The 16,966-nt window shown below is 44.0% G+C and overlaps 1 protein-coding gene across 1 annotated transcript; it reads left to right on the top strand.

Moving 5' to 3' along the window:
- The first annotated feature begins 60 nt into the window (after positions 1 to 60).
- On the top strand, positions 61 to 6,092 carry LOC134566012 (tachylectin-2-like). The gene is made up of 4 exons (XM_063425727.1): positions 61 to 175; positions 3,438 to 4,284; positions 4,836 to 5,016; positions 5,889 to 6,092. Exons 1-4 carry the CDS (start codon positions 163 to 165, stop codon positions 6,090 to 6,092), a joined length of 1,245 nt encoding a protein of 414 aa, XP_063281797.1. The 5' UTR covers positions 61 to 162.
- Positions 6,093 to 16,966: the final 10,874 nt, after the last annotated feature.

Here is a 16,966-nt window from a genome sequence, read left to right as displayed (position 1 = left end):
GGTCCTGACTATAAAGCTAATCACTGAGGGTATTGCCCTTATACAGAGATCTCTGGAGACTTTTCCTCAGCTATACAAGCCAGAGACTCCAAGATAAAACAAAAAAAGATTTCTGCTGGGAGTCTAGAGATTTGGGGCTTGTTTTCTGATCTCTCTTTGATAATGGATACACCAGGTAAGTGATCCCTGTGTATTGTGGATTTTTAAGCTCATTTTGTAGGGTTGTATATACTGAGCATTACTAGGGAGTCTCTCACATTATAGAGAACTATGTATGTAATGTTTTTTTGTAGTTTCTCATAGACCCTCTGTTATTAATGATATTAAATTGACACTATAGTTAGTTAATAGAATCACTACAGATTAATGTAGTTGTGGTGTCCACCTATTGTCTCTGGAGGTTTTTCAATTTAAACAATGCCCTTTCAGGTAAAAGGCAATGTTCCCATTATTGCCTAGAAATGCCTCTAGTGGAACTCTAGATGGTCACTAGAGGAGCTTCCTGTGTCAGTTCTGCACAATGTGCAGTACTGACACTTAGTGCCTCTACATTCTGCAGGAATGTTCCTCATAGAGATGCATTAATTCAAATCACGTCTACAAAATGATGCCTTGGGGGGGTGGATTAGACACGGCAGCAGGAGCCCTGAGAACTACATTTACAACAGCACTTGCTATGTATGCAAATAGGTGGCTCAGGCGAATAGTCTTGCTGTGCAATAACCTCCCATCTTCCTACAGGAAAGCCTTGTACTGGCTGATATCAAACCTGACTATCTCTGCCACATAGGCAGCACTATCTTCTGTGAGAATGGCATGGGATCAAAGTGTCTAAAATCACCTTTCCGACTGATCTAAGGAGGGCTGGGAATCTAAACAGGCACTGCAGTATCAGGAATACATGTTTATAAATTCTCTGAATTGAAAAATCTTGGAACTGTTTGGCATTCGAAATGAACTTCAATCTAAAGCCAAAACCGGAGTCTTAGCTGATATGTCACATCATCTCAGGTTTGGCTGAAATTGCTGCTTAACTTGATGTGCCATTCATGTATAAATTCTCATTTATTATTCAAAAAAAAGCCAAACTTTATACTGTGTGTGTGCATAATTTAGTGAGGGGGGGGGGGGGGAATACTGAGTATAAGCCGAGGCCCCTAATTTTACCCCCAAACAACGGGAAAACTTATTGACTTGAGTATAAGACTAGGGTGGGAAATGCAGCAGCTACTAGTAAATTTCTAAATAAAATTATATTAATTGAATATTTATTTACAGTGTGTATATAATGAATGCAGTGTGTGCGCATGTGATGCAGAGCCTAGGTGGGGGGTGGTCATTTTTTATTTAATATTTAATATTTATTTTTTGTCCCCAATCCCTGCTTGTTAGCTGGCCAGGGAGGGGGGCTCTCACTCCCTGGTGGTCCAGTTGTGTGCACTGTGTAGGAGGGGGCTGGCAGGAAGCTGTAACTTGCCTTTCCTGCAGCTCCTGTCAGCTCCCTTCTCTCTCCTCCGGTCCGTGCAGCTCCCTCTGCAAGTCTCTCGGCCGCACGGAGCGTTGCCACGGTAACCCGTAGCAATGCTTTGACCCCGCGGCTCTCGACTTGCAGAGGGAGCTGACCTGGGAGTTGCACGGACCGGAGGAGAGAGAAGGGAGCTGACAGGAGCTGCAGGAAAGGTAAGTAACCGCTTCCTGCCAGCCCCAGGTCCTTGTCTGTATTATGGCAATGTAAGTTGCCATAATACAAACAATTGACTTGAGTATAAGACGAGTGGGGGTTTTTCAGCACAAAAAATGTGCTGAAAAACTCGTCGTATATACGGTACATTTGTTTTGATTTACAGAGTACATAATGTATATGGCTTCAGTTTATTACCAGTCTCAGGTCACAAAATACAAACAACTTTAGAAGTTGACCATTAACCTTTCAATACAAACATACATCACAGGTTAAGTGTGCATTTTGATGGATCCATGTTTTGGAGAATTAAAATTTTTAGGGTGTGGTTTTTTTGTTTTTTCTTATAAAGAAACTAAATTAGTTTTGACGCCGAGGGTATATCTAAAGGAAAGGGGTTAAATGATTAGAAAGGGGCAGGTCTGCACAGATCCAGGTCCCTCCACTTTACTGGCATACAGGAAGGCAGACCAAAAGTCCCTGCAGCGCATAATTGCTCTGACTTGCTGTCTCGGTGATCACATGTGCTGAGACAGCATGATTGGTTGCTGCCTGTCTGCCACGGACATCGAGGCACAATTAAAGGGACCCTAGTCACCCAGACCACTTCAGCTCAATGAAGTGGTCTGGGTGCTAGGTCCCTCAGGTTTTTAACCCTTCAGATGCAAACCTAGCAGTTTCAGACAAACTGCTAGATTAACATTTGGGGTTAAGCCAGCCTCTACTGGCTGTCTTCTGGACAGCCACTCGAGGTGCATCTGTGATGTTGGAGGCATATTATGCCTCCATCGCGTAGAGCGTCCATAGGAAAGATTTGAGAAATGCTTTCCTATGGACACTTTGCGCGCGGCACTTGCGTGCACGTTCGGCTCAGCTGACCTCAGTGGGAGGAGGAGAGGTCACCAGTGCCGAGGAAGCCTGGCGCTGGATGAAGGTAAGTGGCTGAAGGGGGTTTCAACCGCTTCAGCGCCACAGGAGGGGGACCCTGAGGGTGGAGGCACCCTCATGGCCCTAAATTGTGAGGAAAACCACTTTGTTTTCCTGACACTATAGTGATCCTTTAACCTGACAACTGCGGAGATCTGGGGTTAATTTTAGTAAATAACAGAAATGTAATGACTTGGGACAGCCTTATTTCTTGGGATCCAGTCCATATTTTGGCCTCAAACCCCACAGTACCTCTCTGCTAGGAGCACCTTATTGTCTATGTATATAACAGAACTCCACCGCAATAATGTCTCTAAACTACTAAATGTGTTTAGAAATTGGTCTGTGTAAATAAGATGCATTATTCCTGTTCAAAACTACACTTTAATTCTACTACTTGTTGGTAAAAGGCCTAAAACCTCTCAGAACCATTCTATCTTTGGCCACACCATGAATCTCATCCCTAAATGAGTGTTCTCTTTTTGTCCATTTGAAATCTCCTGGAGGTATAAAGAAAATGATGGATCAGTGCTCCTCAAGGCAGTCCATATTTAGGGATTACCTGGGTATATCTAGGGTGTTTAGTTTATATTTTCTAAACGCCTTGGACACACGTAATCCCCAAATCTTGGACTGTTAGGAGTGCCTTGAGGAGCACTGCTGTAGACCATACGAAATGCCTCGGTGTTCTTGAAGGGATGTTTGCTGTGCTGCTTGTTTTTTTAACTGTTTCAAACTACAATCAGTATCTTGGCTTATGACTTGCATCACCTGTCATTTCAAACTGTTGTGAATTACTTCTAACTAACCTCTTCCTATTGACTTCCAGACACCCTCCTGTTTGCTGTGAAGGATTATGTTGCCAGAGCTGGATTACCACCCAAGAATCTTCTGGATAACTTTGATGCCAGATCTAGCAGTGTAGGGAAGCTGAATAATGTCAGTAAGATTGCCTTTAACCCAGAAGGGGTGCTGTTTGCTGTGCGTGGTACAGAGCTTTTCATGGGAGCTATGCCTTCAGATCCAAACCTGGACTGGTTCTCAACTGCCAAGAGAGTGGGCAAAACTGACTGGGATGGGTTTAAATTCATGTTCTTTGATCCAAATGGCCTTCTGTATGCAGCTACCAAGAAAGGGGAGTTCTACAAGGGTCCAGCACCAAGCAATGAAAATGTGTCCTGGCTTTATGGCCAAGCCACCAAAATAGGAACCAACAGCTGGAATGAATTTGATGCCCTCTTCTTTGACCCTAAAGGCATCCTGTATGCAGTGACAAATGATGACAAGCTTGTGATGAGAAGCCCCCCAACCAAACCAGACGATAACTGGCTTGATTCCAGCAAAACCATTGGAAAAGGAGGCTGGCGCATCCTGACCCATTTCATGGCTTTCACCCTAGAGTCAGACCTGTGGTGTGTGGATTCAAAGAATGGCAACATCTATAAAGGACCAACCCCGACCGTTGCTGATACCAACTATATTGAAAAGGCACAGAAACTGGGCTGGGGTTACAATGTCTACCCCCTCCTTTCCTTCACCATTGATAAAACCATCCAGAGTATTGTGAGCTTTGAATTTCTGCCAGCTTCAGGGAAAATCCTATCCCAAGGTACAGAGGTGGTGCAGACCCAGATCTATAACAACAAGAGCAGCACTCCATTAAAGCACACCTTCTCGTAAGTAATGGAAACCTCATTGTGCTGCTTGCTCCTGTCTGCTGGCAATAATGCTTGTACTTGGGTTAGAAAGGTAAATGCCTGCAGTGTATATACAATACTTGGAATGCTCAGGTCTGTGATTGGTGGTGTATAGACCACATCTCTAGTCCTATTCCATGATCTAGATGGTTACAATGAGAATGGGTAAGTTTGCTGAGGACATCGAAGAATAAGGGTGTTCAAATGGCTTTTCTTAACTTTCCTTTCAGCCATTTAGTAGATGGCTCCATAACTTGCCCCTCACGTGGCACTGTCATGAAAGAGTAATCTGCACTCCATATGGTCTAATGGACCTATGAATTTCAGAAGGCACTTGGTTTTTTTCTCATTAAGATTTTCTGAATTTTGAGCAAACTGAAATTCCAAATGAATATATCTCCCTTTTATCCTTGCTCAAAAAAGCCAAATTAACCAACTGGATGGGAGTGGAGGTGGTGGTGGTAAACGAGCCTGAATCTTGATCCAAGTATTCCAGTCTATCAAACTATTAATGACTGGTTTCTTTTTAGCTTCTCCAAAACTGTAACTGAGAGCAGCAGCTTCAGCCAGCAACATGGATTCACAGTTGCTGTTGGAGCTGAGATGTCCTTTAAAGCTGGAGTCCCATTCATAGGGGAAACGGAGACCAAGATTTCCATCAATGTGAGCACAACTCATACCTGGGATTTCACCACAACCAACACAACACAGGTAAGCATGGCTTGTGGGAAGGGAGAAAGTATTCTCTGTTGCTTAGACTTGGCATACTGCTTACAGTGAAATATCAAAACCCACTCTGCTATTCGGTTTATTCTTCAACTGGCTTCAGTTTCTTTCTCATGACTCCATGTATGACTTTTATCTGCTTCTAAAGGCACAGCCCCACTGGTGAAGACATCCTGACTTGGTAGTTGTGGGCCCTGTAACTGCATATCTAATAAGGCAGGTGGCTGGGTAAGAACCTTGCTAACTGGCTTTGGTCAGTGTACACTCTTGCCCAACCTCTATAAAAGCTGTCATAAAATACACGATACCTACTTATGCTGAACTTGCCAACTTGTATTCTGTTGGCATTTTACAGTAAATGCTTCTTCTCAAAGGGATACTACAGGCAACAAAACAACTTTATCTTAATGATACAGTTTTTGGTGTATAGATCATGCTCGGAGGCTACTAACCGAGCAGGAGATGAGGAATTCTAGATTAAACAGACTATGTAATAAAGGAACCTGTAATATCCGAGCTTCATGTTTGGGAAGGTTGTTCAAATCACGTGCTGGGAGGTGTGACTAGGGCTGCATAAATAGTGATTGATCTCCTGAATTGAGCAGGAAGATTGCAAGGGCATGATTTGTACACCAAAACTGCCTAATTATGCTAAAGCTGTTTTTGTGCTTGTAGTGGCAAATGGTTAATAAGAACCACACAACACAAATTCCTGTGGTGTGCCTCTGTAATCTCTCACCTACCTTCATTGTACTGCAGTACAGGCAGAGGAGGATTGAAATAACACAGGGCCCTGAGCAGATTTCCAGTTTGCCCCATTCCTCCTTCAGCTTCTAACCTTCTGACTTCTTCTGCAGACAACCTTCTCATCCAGCACAGATGTGGAGGTTCCAGGTGGACATTCAATACGTATGGTGGCATCGGTGACCAAGGCAGAAATGGATGTACCGTTCAATGCCAAGATCCGCACTTTGTTTGGATATGAGACCACCATCCAGGGAATGTGGAAAGGGGTCACTCACTATAACCTGATGGTCACCCAGGAAGACTACAAACCATGAGATGGATAATCCTGTGCATTCCTCTGTATGGAATATGATCTGAAATATGAAATGTTGTACAGATAAATCAAACTTTGCATAATTCCATTCATGGTATAATAGGAATTGTATAAATGGCAGGAATGTCATGTTCTGTCTTGGTGTACAAAAACAAATTAAACTTGTGCATGTCTTGCAATCCCTTGTTCCACTGACTTTCAATCGGTTTGCTTTACATCAGGTAGAATGTTCAATTCTAGCTATCTTTTTCCTTATCTAAACTGTAAACCCCCTTCTAATTCATGTACATTTGCTTCACACTATAACCATCCTGACTAGTAGCCTAGAGGTCAGCCAAATGACTATCCATCTCTGGCATTCCATGACTGTTATATAATGCAGGGATGGTCGACATTTTTGCAGGTTAACTCTGCCCTAGGAAGGGAGTCAAACATCCCCCTATGCTGTGAACCACAGTGGCATAGATGTTGCTTCATGGCTTGGTCTGTTCTGCAGGCATGTTTGTTTTAGAGAAGTGGAGGGTTCTGGTATACCTATTGTGTACACAGCGGAGAGGGAGACTAACTAACACTGAGTCGCTCACACTGGGAAAAATAGGGATTCACAAAACCTATAGACAATAGCTGAAAAACAACACTCTAAAGAATAGTGTGTGGGTACCAGGAGCTGACTCGTGATAATGGCTTAAAACAGAAAAAATGACTTCTAAGATATGAATGTGAACTGTAGGAGCTTAAAGCTATCTATAATCTAAAAAGGAATGAATGAAAAAATATTTCAAATATCTTTTAAAAATAAGGTACAGTCCCTTTAAGAATGTAAATCAAAAAGGTAGTTTCTTAAAAAATGACATAAAAATACAGTTAATAAATGTCAAAATCGGAAATAGAGATGCAATAAGATATGCCCATAAAGGATGAAACATGTAAAATATGAGATATAAAAATATATGCATAAAATGGAGGGAGAGTGGAGATTACTCTGCTGGGTTGGTGTCTCTAGACAATCTGTATCCTGCCATATAGGTCTGGCTAACGCGTTTCGTAGGTGGAACCCTACTTCAGATTTAGAGGTAATGGGTAGATGATGAAAAGAAGCTTAATATCACTACTTGACCAAGAAATACTCATTGTTCTTGTTCTCCTCCTCTCCACCCACCCTTGACTATTTCTCTTTACCATTACTTCCATCTGAATCAGAGGGTATTGCTTCAAAGTGTTCTCCTGAAACAAAGTGGAGAATAGGATGAAGGGGCACACCCATAAGGCCACTACTCCATAATTCTTCTTGACCTATCCTCCGCCATTGACACTGATCGTATCCTTCTCCGAACTTTTTGAATCTGTCTCTGTGACACTGTCCTTTTCATGATTTCCCCCTCCTATCTCTCCCAACACTAATTCAATGTCTCCTTTTCCAATGACCCTTGCTCCCCCTCATCCTCCCCTTTTCTTTTCATACTGCCTCTCTTAGCAAACTCATTCCTTTGGATTTTACCACCTGTATGCCAATGACACCCAGATATATCTAGTCTCTCTTGATCTCTGTCCCACTGTCCTACAATATGCCACTACTTGCCTTTCTTTAATCTGACTGGCTGTCCTCCAGCTTTCTGAAACTCACTCTCTCTAAAAGAGCTTGTGTTTTTGTAATAAGTGGTCTGTCTTCTCAGTTGAACACGTTTTATCTAATACGTAATGGAATGTAGGAGAAGCAAAGTTGGTTGAGGTGTGCCGAAATTCCCGCCTGCCAACGTCAAGGCAGACCCCCCTAAGCGGGTCCTAACACTGACCCTTCAGCCTGCTTCCTTGAGCTTCTGGCAAAGATATCTCTAATGAGACAGAAATGGGTATTTTTTATATACACCCCTATACTTATTAACCCTTAATAGGGAACACATGGGATGGGTAGCAGCATTGTAACCAGGCTGTGTGATGCAAAGTAAATACAAATACAAAAAGAGAAGTCCTGCGCTTAAGCAGCAAGGACTACAACACACATCAGCCCCAATATATAGTTATTAAGGGTTAATAATCTTTCTTTACTAAAACTCCAGCAGCACAGGTTTAACAATAAAGTTTAGTGAAAAAAACATTGCCATAGGGTATAAAAGGCCCTTCCTCTTGCATCATTTCCTCTTTCTTTGGTGCGAGATAATCATAAACATATCCTGCTATTACAATAAATAATGATAACGACGAAGAATCAGACTGTAAATGATCCAAATCCCGACTGGAAGATTGTCGTAGAGTGCGAAGACGATCCCATGTATTGATCCATGAAGAAGAATCAAACTGAAAAGAAACAAAAGACGTGAAAGGGATTTGGAAATGAACTGTTTGTCCTCATTATTATTATTATTAGCATAATCAATATTACTGTTTATAAAATGCCAGTTTATTCCATAGTACTTTATGTAAAAGGAATTTATCAGATGAGACAAGAATATTTTAACCGAAATAGGTAGCTATGATAGAGACATTAATATAGTCAAATTGTATGTATTAGGAAATCATAACAGATAGCAGTCGTAATTTCAAGATGTGAAATGAAATAAACCACGTAATAAAGAGACAACCACACCCCCTGAATTCAAATCTTTTATTGAAGTACAACCCAAGGAATGATAATTAGGGAGGGAAAAAGCAGGGTGGGAAAATACTCGCCTCCTGTCCTTAATAAAATTAAGATTATAGGTACACTGCGCTAGCATAATCTACAATTTTATAACAGGACAGGAGGCTTCATATTTTGCATTTTTAACGCTATGGAACAACACAGGATGTGTGAAGAGTCCGAGGAAGTAGAACACCCTGAAATTCTCTTCTCGTGACCCGGCCAATGAACATCGGCGAAGGAAGATGCGTCGTGGATGTCTAAGATGCATCCATGACCCGAATGACTGATAACCAATCGATCACCGCAACCATATGAGCAATGGTCAACGTGCCCACTCGGTAAGGTGGTGGCCATAACTGGTGTGAAAGGTATAGTATACAAAGGGAGAGAGAGATGCTGTCTCGATTGTGAGATTCCTCGAGGGTTAGTTGGAGTGAGTATCCAAATCCACAGGACAAACCCGTAGGAATAGAGAGAACCACGACTAAGACCCATAACCGAGTGTATTCCAATACTGGTTCTGGAGCGTATGACGCCTCGCAGCATACGAAAAGTCCTGTCGTGGAACATGAACCGCCAAAGTCTCCGATGGTATCTTGTGGGTTGTCCGTAAAATGGGAGAAAGTGGAAGGGCAGTGGATAGCCCAGAATGGAGTCAATAGGGTCGGAAGCCCCTTCGATTCTGCTGTAGTGGCGAGGTGCGTGTCACCCAGATCTCCGTCATGCGATGGTGACAAAGGAGTCCCATTGTCAGTTGTTGTCACGAAACAGGTAATCTTCTGAGGGAACCCTAGTCGTAGGGTAACCTTGCGTGTAATTTAGAAATGGTAAATTGTGCTTAAGCGCAGGACTTCTCTTTTTGTATTTGTATTTACTTTGCATCACACAGCCTGGTTACAATGCTGCTACCCATCCCATGTGTTCCCTATTAAGGGTTAATAAGTATAGGGGTGTATATAAAAAATACCCCTTTCTGTCTCATTAGAGATATCTTTGTCAGAAGCTCAAGGAAGCAGGCTGAAGGGTCAGTGTTAGGACCCGCTTAGGGGGGTCTGCCTTGACGTTGGTAGGCGGGCATTCCCTCCAATGGCCATTGGAGCAACTAAATGACCTCCATTTGTCTAAATATACATAGGGATTAAGGAGGAAGCCATGATGTAGCTTACCTTTAATGAAATGTTTAGACGTGAAGTAATGGATTAGTACTTATAGTGTGTCTGACCTTGGATACGTAAAACGGAGTGACAGCATAGGAGGTATAAATAAGATGCTTGATATGTAGGTTCAGAGGAAAAGGATTAAGTACAATAGTTTAAAAAAGTCTTGAATCCAGCAAACTCTACTTGTGACATGGAACAATATACAAAGCCCTGGCGTGAGTGACAGAGTAGTCGTGAAGCGTGCGTATATGTATGAGGTATAACTGTGTGCTTAGTCCAAGATTCTCATGAAAAGGTTGTATCCTGGTAGTAGGTCGTAGGGAGACCTTAAACTGAGCATGCAAGAGCTTCAGCGGCTGTGTTATGGACACCAGGAATGTAAAAGCGGACTAAAAAGAGCTGAGAGGTTGCTGCCAGGCAAGTCAGCCTGTAAAAATAGCCACAAAATGGTTAGCGAGGATGGCCGCCTGAACGTAGGCCAGGTGTCATAGTGAAGGGTGAATAGATAGTAGATTAAAGGCGTTGGATAAGTCCATCTTGCTCAACCAAGTCTTACTACTTGCTAAGTGATCGCTTGTATGGCATGATCGATTTGTGTAGTGCAGTGAGAACTCCATAGCGGGAATGAGGGAGTTTGATGCTGGGAATGGATGTAGAGTGCGGTGCAGAAGAGGTCTATGATCAGATGTATTATAGGGTATAGTGAATTTCTACATCGATGGGAATAGTGCGCCAAGATGAGAAGTGTGAAGACCGTAAGGAGGTGATCGTGAACCCAGCGTATGACTGCTGTGGACAGAAGGTGGTCCACCGTAAGAGGGTCAATGGGTGCAGATAATACGGTTAGGGCCTACGAGTGTACCTGTGGGAATGGCGATAAGGCCCGTGTGAACCCCTGTGAGAAACCCTACCAGATGCCTAGCTGGGTGTAAATGCAGATAGTATATAAGGATAACAATGTTAACCTTAGTTGGGCGTATCTTAGGTGACAGATGGGCTGCGTATGTGGGCTAGGTATAGGTTCTGGAGCAGATGTGCAAAACCCTGCATGTAGTGAAATAGCATACCCCAGGATTAAAGTCATAGTGCACCCGAGCCTTCCCCAGAAATGAAATGGTCAGCCCAGCTTGTCCCTCACGCAGCCTCCCTGACTAGTGCGTGGGTTGAAGGGGTGGTGAGAAGTGGAAGTAGCTGTCTCTATGCGAGAGGCAATGATAAACAGAGGAATGGAAAGCTTGGTTAAGTCGTGGGTGTCACTCTTTGGAATACTGAAATGTCGCCAAGAATATAACCTTTGTACTGTAGGGAGGCTTGTGAAGTTAAGTAGTGATGTTAGTTAAACGTCCTTTCCATTGAGAATTATTTTCTCCATGGAAATTGAAACAGGGTGGGCCGGTGAGACGTATGGAGTAGTGATAGTGGGGGACGGGGAGGGAAAAGAGGGGTAAGCCAGACTGTATGACCGATATTGCCAGGTGAGCGCCTGCGGGTTTAACGAGACACCTGGTGTGGCTATAGCCGATTCCATTTATCAGCCTGTTAATCATTTGGAGGCTGGCCAGGATAGCGACTGGGGTCTCCTGATTGGAATCTGAGGAGTAAGCTGATGGCGCTTGTGAGCTAGAGCTGGGCCTAGGAACATTGGGCTAAGCCGTTGTGAGACAGTGTAGTTCTGCCTTACTGGCAGGGGATACCCCTGTGTCAGAGCTCTGCTGATATTTTTTGGAATGTACCAGAATCGCAGGTAACTGAGGGTAGAAGGGGTGAGGGATTCCTATGGAGACCCTGGCCAGACTGGCGTGCTGGGTATTTCGTCCAACAGGAGACCGATTATCGGGATGGATACTTGTGACATTCTGAAAAAGAAATAATGATTTGTATAAGTAATGTGTCTTAGAGGTATGGATGAGACCTTCGGAGAACTGGCCTGCTAGCTAGTGCCGAAGCGAAGAATTTAACTAGTACCAAGTGACAGGTGAGGCCCTGCTAGTGCCAAGTGGCGGAGAGAGGCTCTACCTATGATTTGGGCCGAGGGGATTTTGAGGCCACTTGAACGAGGTGGCAGGATGTCGGCCTCTCGGTGACCGTAAGAGATTCAAAACTTGTAGCCGTGACATGGGAAGCCCTAACTGTAGCCCTAAAGAAGGGCGAGTGAGGTGGCTAACTATGATTTGGTTGTGGGGCTGAACCTCCGTGTTGAGGTCGGGTGTAGACTCTGCGGGACCGTAGTATTACTTAGGATAACTAAGGCCAGTGCCTAACCCTCAATGCCAGTTCTCTAGCCTAATGGGGCCTGTCTCTTAGAATGGTGTGATGTAACGTATGTAGATACTTAACCTTGAGTGTTTGTCCTCTTTATTTGGGCAACGCGCCGGAAGATTACAATATATTCTTGCGTCTGCAGGGAACGGGCCCAGCCGGGAAACCTTAGGGGGAAAAAGATGACTAGTGGGCCTGAGGCGTGCCACTAATATAATAAGTGTAAAAATGTATGAGAAGGTGTGTATCAGAGATACTGTAACGTACAAACGTGGGTAAGCTGAGGGACCTGAACGTTGTTCTTTAAATTAGAGGCAAGCCCCTGGGTTCCCATAAATGTGAATTTGTTGAATGAAACGAAGGCAAAGTGAGGCCTTAAGGAGAAACGTAATCGTAGTGAGTAAGATTACCAATACCTGATACTGCAATGCAGGGAACCTGGTAGCCTGTAGGTTGTTGATGGCGTAGGACTTGGTGGCAATGACACAGGTCTAAGTAATAATAAGTAGAAATAAATGACAAAACATGTACCGTTAAATATAGAAGTAATATGATGGATTATGATTATGAGATTGTTGTTGACATTTTGTGAGGAATCTTAGCCCAGGTACGTTTTGAAGTGTAGAGCCCACTTTGGGAGGTGGGGGTTTCTATGAGGCCGTGGAGGCTGAATGAGGCCTCAAGGTAAAACGTAAAAATAGTAAACCTTCTTAACTGTTACCGAAATGCAGGATACTGGGTACCTCTTCTTGGAGCTCTGTTTGAAGAAAAGTATAAGTAGTAGCAAGGTGGTGTAGGTTTGTGTGTTTGATACTGTTACCGAAATGCAGGATACTGGGTACCTCTTCTTGGAGCTCTGTTTGAAGAAAAGTATAAGTAGTAGCAAGGTGGTGTAGGTTTGTGTGTTTGATGTTTTAAACGCCGTGAGGAAACTCAGAACTGGCCTGTTAGAAGTTTTAGAACCCACTTTGGGAGGTGGGGAGGCTGAATGAGGCCGTGGAGGCTGAATGAGGCCTCGAGGGAAAAAGAGATCTGGTAAACCTACTTACCTGATACAGTAATACAGGGTACTGGGATACAGCTTCTTGAAGGCTGATTGGAGGAAAGTGGAGGTGTATTATATACGTAAATTATAAAAGAAAGAGTCAAACTGTGCCTTTAAGAAGATTCCACTGTGAAAAATTGATGTCCCACAGTTATGTGACCATGGACGGAATTTAAAAAAAACAAAAAACACATATATTTCACCCAGTGGTGACTTTAAGGACCATATAATAAACGTAACATTATATAGGAAAAAAAATTATGTGAGTGCTTGGTGTAAGTAAAGAGACATAACTAGATATTTTATAGTAGATTAGTAAATTTAAAACATCAACGTGTAAAAATTGGATGTGGGGGGGCGGGGCCTGACAGCTAACAAGGCCGGTCGCATGTTTTCAGAGCTCCTGCAGCAAAGGACAAAATTGTCAATCTACCGACCGATATACGAGCTTTAACGGCAAACGGAGACCGGTGCCACACGCAGAAAGACATCAGGACCAAAATGATATCTGTCCGGCACCGGTACGCCGCAAAACAACTTGAACTGATCGTGCGGCCTATACCGGAGCAGAGCCTGAGGACCAGGAGAGGCGGCCGATCCCCTGGCGCGGGTCATGCCCGTAAGCGGAAGCCCATTCCAGCCCTGCTACCCCCCCTCTGGACCGGCGGGGGTCATCCCGGTCCTCGCTGGGGACGATCACCCCCACAAGCACACCTGACAAAGCGACGAAACATTCAATCCAACGGGACCGTGTAGGCTCAGCCAAGATGGCGGCCCACACAAACGTCAAACCGCCCAAGCACACAGGGGCCTTCATTGACCGGCTACGCACCTATTTCTGGGCGATACTTAAAGCCCGGAGACAACTCTACAGGCAGGCGATGAGAGAGGTGGCGGCGTAGATACGCCCGACCACCCGACGCACTCTACAATGGGACCCCCCTCCAGTCTGCATCAGAGCCGAAGCTCTAAAAGACGAGAGCCAGGGCCGGGCCCCTTGAATGCCGAAACCCACGAGCAAAAGCCAGAGAACAAGGCCCACAATACCCCTCACTCAGAGGTCCCAGCAACCAAAGACCAATACAATAAAACAATCTGGCGCACTCGAGGGGCTGGGACACGGCCGGCACCATGCAAAACCAAGGCCCGCCAGCGCATCTCCCAGAAGCAGAGACACAGAGCCGCGAAAAGCACCCAGAAGGGCTATGCTCCCATACCACAGGGACACACGGAAACTCCAGCCTGCAAAACAACGAGGGGAGCGGAGAATTGGCCAAACCGCCAAAGAAATACCCCCACCACCCAAGGTACTCACGGAGGACCGGGTGACAGCGGCGGAATCCCTCCAGCCTACTTGACCCGCGATGCCGAAACCCTGCTGGACTTTCTATGTGTTTTGCGGGCACCGACGACAGGAGTAGGCTGACTCCAACTGCCGCCATACGGCTAAGACAGCTACCACTCCACCAAGCCCACGCAGCCAAAGAGGACTCTGACTCTCACCATCCCTATCCAACTTCACACCCACTGCTCCCAAACTACTGGACCGCCAAACCCACCCTGCCTCATGGGACTCTGTCATGCCTGTAGCAGACATTGGAAAACTCTAGCCCGAACATGGCCAGCCTGATTAGCCTAACTGATCAATTTTTACTATGCTCGATACATGTATGTTTTTTCTTTTTTTTTTTTTTCCTCCTGGCAGTGGTCACAGTGGGCTATTTAATACTGAGCATTGGTGTTGTCACTCACCTATAGGGTCCTGTGGAGTGGGACACTAGCAGGTCTGTGGTCACCCAACCTGTCTATTAGCCTGAACTCAATATGTTCCTATCCACCCAACATGTTACATACATATCTAGAATGTTTTGGGCTGATTCATAGTGTTGTCTCATCTACTTAATAGACCATTCGCTGCAGCCTGTTTATAACCTAAAATGAGCACTGTCGGTTTAAATGATGACTCTCTCTAGTAGGATTGATATGCGAAGATTTACTTTTCTCTAGTCGCCATAGTTACAAAAAATACTATACCAATAGCAATATGAGTATTACCCTAATCTTTAATTTGTAAATAGTTTATTCCTGCTAAATGATGTTATGCTGTGTAAAGGCTATATATTCTGTAGGTATCTGCACTGCTGAAAATTATATATGCAAACGCAATACATTGGGCTCACCACGAGAGGTACACCTAAAAGTTGTCTGCGCCTGAGCGCACCGTCTTACCAGCAAGCAACATAATTTGAACAATCGCTAGAAATAGCTTAGTAATCAACACGCAGGCACCCATAAGCAACAGCCAGTTCGCCTATATTATCATAACTCAGTGTCTTAATGCTTTGGTATTTCTGCTTTATGTTCTTATATCGACTCTACCTAGGATTTAATGTGATAGTGCCCTGCCCCTCCATGGGAAACATAGATATAATTGAAGGAACACGGCCCCAGGGGCTACCCCCATTTACTGCCTTTGGCAGCTTAGCAAGTTTACTTACCATGTGTAAATCACCCAGCCTTGTCAGTGCACTAGGCCAGTTCTCCTGCACTCTCCTACGCAGCACTACAAGGCTCCTCGTAGACCACCAGGCACACCACACACTTAACCCCCTTAATTGTCTAACCAAGATTAACGTGCTTAGCGCACACTCAAACACGATAATAGACCTCTACCTGACATCAACTGACTAGCGAGTTTACACCTTGCTTAACCTCAACGTTGGCGCTATAACACCATAAGCCTGTTTGTTACACCAATTTATGTCATTATGTTACAAGTTCAACCGTGATGTGTTAACATTAGACGTTTATACTTCCATTATGCATCTATATATACAAAAAATGTGCACTACTTAAATGCCATAGTTGTGAATCACTGTATTATGACCATGCTTACGAAAGCTATTGTGGCAGAGTAAGCTGTTTTGTTCACTCATGCACTCAAAAATAAAGAATTAAAAAAAAAAAAAAAAAAATTGGATGTGAGTATTCCTGTCCATCTCACTTATTATCATATATACTCGAGTATAAGTCGAGTTTTTCAGCACATTTTTTGTGCTGAAAAACCCCAACTCGACTTATACTCGAGTTAATGTCTGTATTATGGCAACTTACTGTGACGAAGTGCCCTTCGCCACTTGGGCCTTAAGAGGACTGCTTGCCAGCCTCTTGCCATGTGATTATGGTCCCTGGGAGGTTTTGCCCTTTAATAACAAGATTTGGGCACAATGGATTTTCGTTGTGTTGCTGCTGGCCCTTTTACTTCCAGAGGAAGGGTTTGTACTTTTAAATTGGCACTTCGAATGCAGTCGAAGTGCGAAGTCGTTGAAGTGGCCGCCATTCGACAAACGAACACGTGGCGGCGGCCATTTTAACTTATTCGAACGCGGTCAGCGGTGTGTGCAGCCAAATCTATGGAACTGTTTGCGGCTACCCAAAGGAACGAACACCGCTGACCCGTACCTTCTTCGACACTGCGGCTGGAGACTAAGTCCAGTTCGAAGATTCGAACGCTCGTTCGAATGGGACTTAGTCGTTTTCACTTATAACTATCTCCCGAACGGCTGAACGGATTTGTATGATTTTTGGGTATGTTTGTATTTGGAATGTGCTGATTAATAATATGTAACTGTTATTAATAGTGGATGTATGGTTTTAGAGTTATGAATGTTAGGTTAAAAGTATGTTTTAAACTGTACGTATAATTGGGTTACCTCTCAGGCTAAAGGGAGGAGATGTGTGGGATGTAACCATTGTGTGATTGGGTAATTCATAATTGTCTGTGGGCATCT

The sequence above is a fragment of the Pelobates fuscus genome, chromosome 6 (assembly GCF_036172605.1).
Source record: "Pelobates fuscus isolate aPelFus1 chromosome 6, aPelFus1.pri, whole genome shotgun sequence".
In the NCBI taxonomy this organism is placed as follows: Eukaryota; Metazoa; Chordata; class Amphibia; order Anura; family Pelobatidae; genus Pelobates; species Pelobates fuscus.
The sequence above is the reverse complement of the archived record's forward strand: the minus strand, read 5'-3'. Positions and strand labels throughout refer to the sequence as shown.

Coding starts and splice junctions, on each gene's coding strand:
- LOC134566012 (XM_063425727.1), top strand. Junction 4,285..4,835: donor CCATTAAAGCACACCTTCTC/GTAAGTAATGGA, acceptor GTTTCTTTTTAG/CTTCTCCAAAACTGTAACTG. Junction 5,017..5,888: donor CCACAACCAACACAACACAG/GTAAGCATGGCT, acceptor CTTCTTCTGCAG/ACAACCTTCTCATCCAGCAC.